Source organism: Lemur catta, chromosome 23, assembly GCF_020740605.2.
Source record: "Lemur catta isolate mLemCat1 chromosome 23, mLemCat1.pri, whole genome shotgun sequence".
NCBI lineage: Eukaryota > Metazoa > Chordata > Mammalia > Primates > Lemuridae > Lemur > Lemur catta.
Window position 1 is genome coordinate 7,793,646 of NC_059150.1, and position 12,341 is coordinate 7,805,986.

The window sequence follows — 12,341 nt, forward strand, 5'->3', positions numbered from 1 at the left end:
GTAGTTCTTGCAGTTGCAGTAATAGTCGTCGGCCTTTACAGATTTCTTCAAAGAAAGAAGAAAGGGTAAATTAAAGCACATTTCTTCTAACTTACTGGTCCTTTTTATCCTTGACATGCTTTTGTGCTGCTTAAGTTTGTACTCTGTATTGCATACCATCCTTTTTTTAAAAATGTGCCTGCATTATCGTGTCCTACAAATTGCATGTCTTTGCTAAAGATATTTTCAGCTACTTTTAACATCATTGCAACATGAGGAATCTGTGCAGAGTTGCTTCAGTTGCTATTATGACCTCAAGAAAAATTTCTGTGGGATTTGAGGTTGAAATTCTTTAGTAAATCAGGCTTTCCCTACCCTAAGTATACTATATTTCCTAAATTGGACTATTGGCCCAAATTAAATTTAAAGTAGTTCACTGTGGAGACTTTGACAGTTCTATTCACTGGGATTTTTATAATGAAAGTTTTCATTTGTCTGTATAACTTACTTCTAAGAAGCTCTGTAGATGTCTTCTTCAAATATCCTATTTGATTTCACTCACAGTAGTTATTTATATATGTTAAACTGGGGAATTAAAAACAACACTATTTGATTTCCCTCTTATGTTCTCTTAATGTACTAGACTGCAGTAAAACTGAGGAGGTTACACTAAAAGTTGCTGAGAGGAGTAAGATTTACAAGGTACCTCAGTTAACTTTTGTGTGTCTTTTTATCTATAAAAATGAAAAAAAAGGAGGACTTAGAATAGGGAAAAATGTATAGTACATATCTTCTAAAGAAAATAGGGTTTTAAAACATCAAACCTAAATTTTAGTGAATGAGTTTACAATTTAATGAAAGATTTAGAATAAATCCTGGAGCATAAACCAAGATTAGGTGCTTTGGAATTTCTGAACGATAATATGCATTTTTATTGATTTGTTTTCCCTTGTAGCTTTAGAAATAGCTTTGAAATTAAACCTAATAATTTTAAGACTTTTGGTGCTCATGGTTTTACGATACATCCTTCTTTTGTATTAGTCAGTAGATTTGGGCTATGCCATAAAAGTACATTCTTCATTTATAAGGACTCAAACTTTTTCCATATTACTTGGTTGTTATCTTTTTAAAATGCCCACAGCCCCTTCATTTGAATCTTAAATCTTGTATTTATGGAACGCATAATATGCATATGTGATTTCTATATCAGTTATTTATTTTAAAAAATTGTATGTATACAACAATGTGAGCAGGAAATACTATCAATGGAATATTTTATAAATCCAAAAGGTTTGTGTAGAAATAACTTCTCAAGAAAGCAAAACAGGCCGGGCGAGGTGGCTCACGCCTGTAATCCTTGTACTCTGGGAGGCCGAGGCGGGTAGATCGTTTGAGCTCAGGAGTTCAAGACCAGCCTGAGCAAGAGTGAGACCCCGTCTCTACTAAAAATAGAAAGAAATTAGCTGGACAACTAAAAATATATATAGAAAAAGTTAGCCGGGCATGGTTGCGCATGCCTATAGTCCCAGCTACTCAGGAGGCTGAGGCAGAAGGATCGCTTGAGCCCAGGAGTTTGAGGTTGCTCTGAGCTAGGCTGATGTCACTGCACTCTAGCCAGGGTGACAGAATGAGATTCTGCCTCAAAAAAAAAAAAAAAAAAAGAAAGCAAAACAAAGTCATGTTCTGCTCATTTTCCTTCTTTGTTTAAAACATCACTGCATCAGGATCCTTATAGGTTCTCTAACAAGTACTAGACAAACTGTCTAGCTACCAGTTAATGGGTCTTTTAAAGTTCAACAGTTACCTGATCATTGTACTCCTCAAATAAAGGTTCAGTAGCAATAGTGATCTGTGATTCCAAAATTAATTTGTTGGGTGATTTTTTAAAAGCCTATGTTTTACAGCATAGGATCCAACAGAACATGGGTGTATTAAAATTTTAAAATATTTTGGGAAGATATTATATCTTTAACCAATGCAACATAATCCTGTATACAGTAGCACAACTTGGAAAAAAAATTCAAAAAATAATGTGAGAGAAGTAATTCATAATTGCCTTTGAACCAAAACATCAGCTGCATGAGAATCTTTTAGGATATACGTTGTACTTTCTATGACAGGAACATACTCAATTATTAATAGAAATTCAGTATAATGTGTAACAAATGGCCAAATCAAAAGTTAGGTTCTCTCTGTGCATTGTTTGGCTTTAAGACAGTGAAGCTCTATTCAGTTCCTCAAGCTCCATATTATTTTAATAGCTGAAGTTACTCTAATGTGAGGGAGGTATATTTTTCTTCATTAGAGCGTACAGCATTGCTCCTCTAACTTTAATGTGCAAATTAATTTCCTGGAGACCTGTTAAAATACAGATTCTGATTCATGACATCTGAGGTGGAGCCTGAGGTCCTGAATTTTCGATGATCTCCTAAGTGCTGCTGCTGCTGGGCCTGGACTATCCTTGGAGTACCCAGCATGTAGACGATTATTGATGTGCCCCTATTGTTGAAATTTAAAGGAATACTGTGAAGCTTATTGGCAGATTTTTCTGATGTTTAAAATAATAGGAGTTTTTAAGACTCTTCATCTACGTGTATGTTTTCTTAAAAAGGGTGTGGGGTAACCACCCCCCCCAAAAAAAATTGGCTGTTACTGCCTTAAAAACCTTGTTACACAACACCGTAAACTGTATGACGTTATTTCTCCATTCCTAGGGGTAACTCTCGAAGCAGGGTAGCAGGCACAGATAATCCCAAATTGCTGTTAAAGCTTGGTACAGAATGGATTTGATGTAAACTAATACTTATGGTGATTTCGGAACACAAATTAACCCCCCTGCAGCCTTCATCTCAGAAAGTACAAAAATAGTGTAAGTAGTCCTTTTAAGATCCTCCCACATCATTGAAATAGTATAGGCTCCCAGTTGGTCTGGCACAGGTCCCACCTACATGCTCCTTCCTTTTCCCGTGCAGCTTCCTTTCTGAACTAATTCTTTTACCAGACTTTCTAGGCTTCGAAGCCACTGCCCTTTCCCTGCCTCTGGCACTGCTTGAGCCTCCCACTGCGTGTCATGACTGTGTGGTTCTCAACAACAGACGCCTTTTGTTTACATAATTATTTTCATGACTTGTAGTGATTTTTTCCCGTAAAAGCATGATGTTGTTTTTTATTCCAGTTAAATTATCTGTGGATAGGTGACAGTTGGCTAAGTTGATGAGAATTATTTGCACAATCCATATTTTTTATGATCTGTGGCAAAATAGTCTTTCTTTTTTCCCATTATTTGGCATAACTTCAACCTACTTTTAATGGTGCATTCATATGGATTGATCCAATTACTCTGTAATTTTTAAGCTGTCTGTGCTGAAATGAATGTTAGAAAATATTGTGGTTGAAATCGTGGTCAGTGCAGGTAACCCGGGAGTGTGATGACAGAGGGCAAGAAGGATCACATGAACTTGAGCATTTTTCTAGGTGGCTCACAAATTCTTGAGCATTTAACAAACCCATCAAAATTTTTTGAACCAAAAAAAAAAAAAATACGTAACAAAAGATTTTGTAATTAGTTTAGAGAGCATATTTACAAAATTAGATCCATCCTAGAAATATGGGAAGTCATGTAATATTAAGCTTCACAAGGATCTTCCCTCAGGTTGAAAAGAAATGTGCCACAGGAAGAAACTGTACTCCGTGCAAAAGTCCAGATGCATCTGAAATTGCATGACTTGTCATAAAATTGATTTCTAACACAATATTACATGGATTTAATATACACTCTGTATTTCCTCAGAATTGAAGGTGCTGGAGACCAGGACCGTTTGTCCTCACACAATCTGCTATTCTTTGAAAGAATTTTTACATTATTTGCTTCAGGCAAAAATGGTTTCAACAATAAACATAATGAACAGAAGTTCCAAATCTGTTCATCTGCTGGATGATCTAGAAGACTTCAAAGGTCAAGTAGTTTCTCACACAGAATTCATGATTCCAGTCCCTTGGTGAGAATCAGAAAGTCTTGACTTACGAACCTAATTCTCAGCTTTCCTTCTGTTCTCTTCCATCGTGGATTTTTCTCCTACTTACACTACACTTGCTTCTTTTTGATGTGTTGTCACTATTTTATTCAGCTATTTTCCTCTCCTCTCTTCAGCACATACCTAACTGATGAGAGCCACAGAGAAGTAAAATTTACTTCTCTCTGAGAAGAAGAGATGAGAGAAAGGTTTGCTTTTATCACTAAAAGGTATCTGCTTTCTGTTCCTTTCAGAGATGTCCTTTCTTTCGAAAAATATTCAATTGATATTTAGGTATCAGTAACCCGAGCTAAGATATGTTGGCAGTAAACATCCAAAAGGAAGCTTAGATTCCTGTTCCATTTGCTAAATGATTGATGTTTGTTTATACGAGTCTTTTAAAAAATTTAACGTAGTGTGTACTGACAGCCTTTGCTTTGACACAGACTTTAAATAGAGTTATGTTTCCCTTGTCCTTTTATCAAACTATCTAGCTTCCTCTACCTTGTGGAGCAGCTGTGAGTCCAAAAGTAAGGGAATTTGTGAGCCTTTAGAATCACAGAATCAATTCATGTTAAGTACAGGGAGGAAAAACACCCTTTTACAGAAGCCAAAATGTATTTTACTTAATTTTCTAAATTTGTTCAATTCCAACTTGTAAATAACTCTGTAAAGGCATTTTACCTGTTTCCCTGGACTTAAGTATATTTAGTCTGTTAGAGAAAAACAAAAAAAATTCTCAGATTTTGAAAAATTATGGATTATATTGCCTTAAACCCTTTGACCCCATCCACCTTCTGTCTTTGAATTGAAAGAGTTAGAAGTGTTCCTCTCTTTGTGCCAGAATGTGTGTCTGTGTAGCTGGGAAGAAAGGGAGATCTGTACCTCAGCTCTTACAAGGTGAGACCCTACCCTAGAGTTTTAGAGTAGGTGCCTGACAAAGACAGTGAGATTTAAAAAAAAAAAAAAAGAGTTTTGGAGTTGGATCTACAAAGGCCAATGGGAAGGACAATTTCTTAGTGAAAGCAAAATGGTGTCTTTGATCACAGGGGCAAAGAGAAAGATCAAACAGACCACACAGGATTGGCAGGCTAGGCCTCCCCAGTCCTATATACAGCAGTCCCCCCTTATCCACAGGGGATACAGTCCAAGAGCCCCAGTGAATGCCTGAAACTGGACAGTACCTAACCCTCTATATACTGTGTTTTTTCCTATGTATACATACCTATGATAAAGTTTAATTTGTAAATTAGGCACAGTAAGAGAGTAACAGCAACAACTAATAATAAAATAGAGTAGTTGTAACAATATGCCAGCATCACTACTCTCCTGCTTTGGGGCCATTATTGAGTAAAATAAGGGTGATTTGCACACAAGCACTGTGATAGTTTGACAGTCTGAAAACCGAGACGGCTCCTAAGTGACTAATGGGCAGGTAGCGTAGACAGCAAGGATACACTGGACAGAGAGAAGATTCAAGTCCTACATAAGATTTCACCACGATACTCCAAATGACATGCAATTTAAAACTTATGAATTGTTAATTTCTGTCATTTCAATTCAAAGACAGAAGGTGGATGGGGTCAAAGAGTTTAAGGCAATGCAGTTCACTAATATTTTTGGACTGTGGTCGACCATAGGTAACTGAAACCACAGAAAGCGCATGGATAAGTGAGGACTTAAGTGTATCTTAAGTCTCAGGATACTTTTGAGGCCAAAGCCAACTAGGGAAATCATTTTCAGACTCCGGGCATTGGGGTATCTGTAAACATTGGAAGATAATTTAATAAATGCTGAAGTTAATATAAAATAACTGTAATTAGTAATTCAGTTTCAAATTTTTACTATCCTCAAAATAGCTTCATTGTTATAGCAAATAAATGTTTCTTTAAATTTATGTTAATGTTTTTTATAATACAAGTCAATTTACTAAGGCAGGGCCTGGAGCTGCGTTGTCCAATTCAATAGTCAGTAGCCATGGCTGCTGCAGACCTCAGTAGCTAGTCCAATGTAAGATGTGCTGTGAGTATAAAATACATGCTGGATTTCAAAGACTTAGCATAAAGAAATGTAAAATATATGTCAAAATGATAATATTTAGGCTATGCTGGGTTAAATAAAAATAATATTAATTTTTCCTATGAATCTTTTTTAACGTGGCTTCTAGAAAATTTTAAATTACAAATGTGACTGGCATTATATTTCTTTGGACAGCAGTGGACTAGAATAATAGATTTTACAAAGATATGTATTGTTACAGTGCAAGTGTGATGCAAACTTGAGTTGTTTAGGAGAATCTCTTACCAGAATACATGACGTTCTTGACAGCGAGGGGTAAACAAGGCATTCCTGTACTTGAACACTGTTAGAACCACTGCCTTTTTAAAAGGTCTTGTCTCCGAGCCACAGCCTTAAAATAGTGATAACAGGAAAACGTGTGTTTTTCTCCAATCTTTCACATTGGCCTTCAATCAAAAGGAGGAAGTATTTACTATTTTGTATGCTACTGCTCTGCTTCTTGTTTTGGAGAGGATGGAAAATACAATCCAGAAGAAGCGTTTTTAGAATGAGAGTAGTTGAACATTTGGAAACATTTTAAAACAATCATTTATTTCCTAGTTTGGGGACTCAATAGGATAAACTGGGGGAGGGGGTTTAATTGTCCATTTTCTATGTAGGCTTCTGGAATTTCATTTCTGTGTTTAGCCATATTTATCTTTGATGCTATCTTTATACCTTGCCTTGTAGGAAAGGAGAGGTTAGAGCTGAATACACCACTTACCAGCATAAGTCAACCACTCCGGCAGAGCAGACAAACTGAACAGTTTCCACAATCTGCTTTACCAGTTTATCTTTTGATACTGTTAAAATCTTCAGATGTACAATAGTTATTCTTTAGTTTTGCTCTCGTGAGCGCAACTGTTAAGTCATAACTCTAACATTTTTATGGCACTTAAAGGTAGTCACCATCCTTTGATGCTTCTTTGGAACGTGTATGAATTTTGGGTGTGAACATATTGCCTGTTTTTCCTCAAATAACATTTGTATTTATAGAGCAAATCAACACAGCATCCATGGTAGTATGAAGGTGGGGAAATGATTTATTTTATAAAATTGGTAAATTTAGAGAAATGTATTTCAAAATGAAATCACATAGTGATCTTGAGATACAAAAAATTAAATTACATTTCATTTTGTAAAGAAAGTGATTTTAAAATCTTTTTTATTCAAAGATTAATGTCAATTCTTAAGATTCATTTTCCTACAATTCTAAAATTTATTGTATATATTGTTCACTGTAAAAACCCTTTACAAATATGTCTCTACTACTTTGGCTCTTATTTATTAAGAACAAGAACACTGTAAATTGGGAATATGGACAAGTTTGACTTCCTTAACTAAGAATATTATTGTAAAATTCTCTAAAAGTTAATGGCATAAAATTCTGTATTTTTTTTGTAACATCTTTGGTGATTTAAAGAAACTAGAATGTTTATGTGTGGCACTTATTTTCACCTTTTTAAAAACATCAGTCAACCAGTCTAAGAAATGAGTAAGATTTCAGAATCAGTTATATACTTCTGCGGAAAGTTAGAAGCCCCTGATGCCCATAGCAAGAATGCTATTTTGTGGTGCAAAGTGAGCACTGTGGCCTTGTGCTTTTCTTTCACTACTTAAATCAAGAGAGGTTTTACTTTAAACATGCCCTCTAAAAGTAGGTCGTTTTGTAAAGAATAAATTTATCAGATAACCTCAAGTTGCGTTAGAATCTTAGTCCATTTACGTTGTCCTTGCTAGTAGAAGCATCTTATCTATGTAGATATCTTACCTCATCTTCTAAAAGGCATAGTAAAAATTAATTTATGTATTTCAGAGAAGGAAACTTCACTGTTGTCTATTTGCTGTTGGTCATGCTAAGGGACAAAAAAAGTAAACATAGCTCAGGTGGCATGTTACACTCAGGTAGAATAGAACAGGAGAGCTCTCTACTGAGTCCCCCTACTTTGGCAGAGTCTCTTTCAAAGAAGCCAGTGGACAAAGAGAAGGGGCGACCACTCCAGTTCAAATTACATTGTTGTAAGCTGTGTTTTGAACGTTTGTATTTAGTACCTAGCTCAAGTTGGGCCAAAGAAACCTTGCCTTGAGAAGACTATGATTGGGGAATCAAGGGTGGATCAGAAGAAATACTGTTTTACTGTATAAAGACATGTTTACAGGTGCTGTAAGTATTCATTGCCTTTGTAATCTCTTGTGAAATGAGATGCTTTAGGAACATAAATGTTTGAGGAGGAATAAACAGGAATTCTGAAAGCATGGAGTTGAAGTTTATACCCAATTCTCACATCGTTGTCAAGAATGTGGCAATTGCTTAGAGGCAAGGAATGGCTGTGCTATTTTTTTTAAACTTAATTGAAATATTTTCAACTAAATACTTTTATGCTTAAAATAAATATACTTTTATAGCAGTTTCTGTCTCAAATTTAATTTTTTTCCATTTTTATATTTGAGATTTATGTATGTATAAATATATATTTGTCCAATTTGTCAATTACTTAAAATATATGGAGAGACCAGTTTTCTTTAGAACTTTGTTTAAATGACAGAGAAAGAAGCATATTTGAATTTAAGAAAAAAATCTTAAACTGCAAAAATGTATTTGCAGTCAAATGAGAAGTCTCATGTGTAGAGGTTCTTTAGTGCTCATTTTTTGAAAACTGGCTCTTCAAACCTGTTAAAATAAAATTGTACATTTGGAGAAGCTTCATTTGTGATGATGTGTTTCTTTCTGGTGTGCTCTATCTCAGATCGGAGTGTGTTCCTAACTGGGGCCTCTCTTCTAACCATTCCACTCCCAGGCATCACTCTGTCTGTCACTGCTCAGACCCTTAAGTGTCTCCAGGTGTCTCCGTCCCGCCCCGTCACACAGGTGTTCAGTGACACCACAGGATGAAGGCCAAATTTCTTAGCCTGATACTTGAAGACCTTCTACAATTAAATCCCAACTTTTCCCCCCAAGACCTTCCTTTCTGCTACACTTCTTCAAATAACCTACTTTCAGTCAAGCCTGACCATTTGCCCTGTGCTTTCTGCTGTATCCCTAGCTCACTGTTGCTTGAAACATCGATTGTTCTGTCCAGATCCTACACATCTTCCAAGGCCCAGCTCGAATATTACCCCTTCCATGAAACCTCTCCTGATCTCCGCCCAGCTCTCACAGTCTTCATTACCTGAGAATAGCCATATTTAAGTAACTATATACAGGTGTCTGGTAGATCTATCTTCCACATCCCTATAGTGCATAAATAGGGCTAAATAAAAACCAAAGTCCCAACAATTAAGGTATAAAATTCGTTTGTGTAAGAGGTTTGGTTTCCTTATCCCAAAATCATTCTTGCTGTTTTTACAGATTTGAATTAAATCAGATTGCTGAGTCTCTCAGATCAGGCGTGTTTCTCAACCATGGCTGCACATTGGAATCACCTGGGGAGACTCACTGACACCTGGGTCCCGCCCCTAGCGATTTCTAGTGTAACTGATCTGGGATGTAGCTTGGGCGTAGGGATTTTTTAAAGTGTCCCGAATGAGTCTAATGTGAGGCTAAGACTGAGAACCTCTGCATTAGTGATTGCCAAGCCCCACGGTCAATTTCTTCATATAAACTTATAAATACAAAATGGAAAGGCTTACATTTACAAAAGAAAATTGTGGCTTTATTAATTCAACCTATTAAAAAAATCATAAAATTTCAACTTGAATTAAGGCCTTGTTGCCTGGCTAACTGAGCAAGCTATCTGTGGGTTGAAAAATACAGAAGCAATCTTTCTGTTTAATATCAACACTGAATGAAAATTACATTGATTATGAATAAAGCATTTCAGAAAATTTTATGTTACCTTAACTTGAAACTATAGTGCACTCTTAAATTTCACATAAAATATATAGGGAGAGTAAGGTAACTAACATAACAATACAGGTCTGCAAGAATGCTGAAGAGACCTGGGATTGGAAGAAATATGAATTTACATTGTTAAAATAGATTTTAGGGTTTAAGAGAAATAGGCAGCTCTATGGTATTCTGAAACTTAGTAATTCCTTTCAGCTAACATTTTAACCAAGAATGAGCTTTTTTGCATATTTAAAAAATTTAAATACTTGTACTTGAGCAGAATTTAATAGTATACTAACTTCCAGAAAATGATGGAAAACTGAGTGACTGTGTGACTGTACATAGGGATTTTTTTTTTTCCCGCTGAGCTATGTTGCTTTCATTAAAATTTCTAGGCTCATTCGGAAAAGGTTACATACAATAGGAAGTGAAATTCTTTGTACATTGTAGCACTGCTGCCCTCCTGTGGACTGTTAGGGCATTTGACAATTCCTTCGTTGGCCATTCACACTTGGTCATTCAGAGTTTCTGACATTGCTAATTCCCAGAGCCATTTTTAATTTCACTTTGGATCTGGTATAAACTAGCTCTCTTCTGCTGCCTCTGTGAAATTCACATCTGCAAAAGGGTTAAAGCTCTCAGAGCTGGATGTGGTGGTCCACACCTGTAATCCCAGAGCTTTGGGAGGCTGAGGCTGACGCATCACTTGTGGCCAGAAGTTTGAGACCAGCCTGGGCAACATAGTGAGACTCAAGCCACCCCGTCTCTACAAAATATTAAAAAAAAAAAAAAAAAAGAATGAGCCAGGCATGGTGGCGCACGTCTATAGTCCTAGCTTCTTAGGAGGCTGAGGCAGGGGGATTGCTTGAGCCCAGGAGTTCAAGGTTGCACTGAGCTATGATCCTGCCACTGTACTCCAGCCTGGGGACAGAGTGAGGCCCTGCCTTAAAAACAAAACAAAACAAACAAATGATTTTCCTTTCTTCTCAAATACTAGCAAAAGGTGAACAAATTTGCCACAAGCGTAGGTAACATGAGAAAGCCACCCATCTTGATTCCTGATTTGATAGACCCAGAAAACCTGTACAGACATAGTAAAACTGACATTAGGAGAAGTCACTGAAGTTTATAAAATTCACTTCCCTTGTGTAGCTTTTAAAGAATTGAACTATTATTGCATGTTGTAGTGGCAAACTCTTTGCCAAATTACTACAAATAAGAGCTCTGGCACCCTGGTGCTTAGGGCTTATGGCTTGAGAATTCAGGGGACTAATGCTCAGAGCAGCACTAGGTATGGCATTTGGGAAAACTGTCCACATCTGATTGCCCACCTTCCCCTGAAAGGGATTCACTTGAAAGGGCAAAACACTCTCTTTGAGGTGGGACTCAATTATTGAAGAATTCCTTGGATAGGAGGATTCCACAGCACCATGCTTCTCATTTTAGTGTGCGGGTGAATCACCTGGTCATCTTGTTAAAAAGCAAATTGTGATTCAAAAGGTATCAGGTGGGGCCTGAGGGTCTCCATTCCCAATGAATTCCCGAGCACTGCTGTTGGTGATGGGTTGTATAATGGCCTCCAGAGATACCCAAGCCCCAATCTCTGCAACCTATGAATGTTACTTTCTGTGGCAAAAGGGTCTTTGCAGATGAGATTAAGGGGATCTTGAAACGGGGAGATTATTTTAGATTATCAAGGTGGGGCTCTAAATGTGATCCCAAGGGTCTTTATTTGAAGGAGGCAGAGGGAGATTTGGCTCCGGCAAACAATGTGACCACCTAAGCAAAATGCTACAGAAGCTGGAGGGAGGGGTGCAAGCCAAAGAATGGAGCTCCAGAGGCTGAAAAAGGCAGAAAAACCTGCTCTCTCCTAGCCCATCCAAAGGGGGAGGGGGATCCTGCCAATACCTGGATTTCAGTGCAGTGAAACTGATTTCGGATTTCTGCCCTCCAAACTGTTAAGAATAAATGTGTTGTTTTAAGACACCAAGTTTGTGGTTATTTGGGACAGCGGCCACAGGAAGCTAATATACCAGACCTGGGTGCCCTCAGACCACACTTTGAGCAAAGCCTTTAGAAGAAATAAGACCACAGAAAAATGGCTCAACTTCGGCTGCACATTAGAACCACCTGGGAAAACTTTAAAACAAAAAAAGTGATGTCCAGGTCCTACTACTAGACCAGCTGAACCAGAGCCTGTCCGGGGGGCACCCAAAGATCACCGATTTAAAGGCTGTTTGGGTGAATCAACTAGGGAGATAGGGTGGAGCGCTGTTGCATTAGAATAAACCCGAAACATAACTTTTCTTGTGTTTTAAGGAAAACTCTCAAGCTCCCCAAGAGTATGGGCACACTAGTCTGCTAGGTACTCCTCCCCTGAAACTACACACCAGCTTCTTAGATAAAATTCGTTTTTATTTCACCTAAGCTGTCCAAAGATTTGACTTGTGTCACTTATATTA

At 37.2% G+C, this 12,341-nt stretch overlaps 1 protein-coding gene across 6 annotated transcripts in view; it reads left to right on the plus strand.

Moving 5' to 3' along the window:
- CD46 (CD46 molecule) overlaps nucleotides 1–8,455 on the plus strand; it is a 32,382-nt gene extending 23,927 nt beyond the window's left edge. For 3 of the 6 annotated variants that reach the window (XM_045536125.1, XM_045536122.1, XM_045536121.1), the window contains 2 exons: nucleotides 5–65; nucleotides 3,770–3,919. In XM_045536125.1, coding sequence (XP_045392081.1) covers nucleotides 5–65; nucleotides 3,770–3,917 — 209 coding nt within the window. In that variant the 3' untranslated portion in view covers nucleotides 3,918–3,919. Of the gene's footprint in view, nucleotides 1–4; nucleotides 66–3,769; nucleotides 3,920–4,129; nucleotides 4,223–4,836; nucleotides 4,893–6,740 lie in introns of those variants that run through there. The other 3 variants (XR_006731050.1, XM_045536124.1, XM_045536123.1) reach the window with 3 other exon arrangements.
- The last annotated feature ends 3,886 nt before the right edge of the window (nucleotides 8,456–12,341 follow it).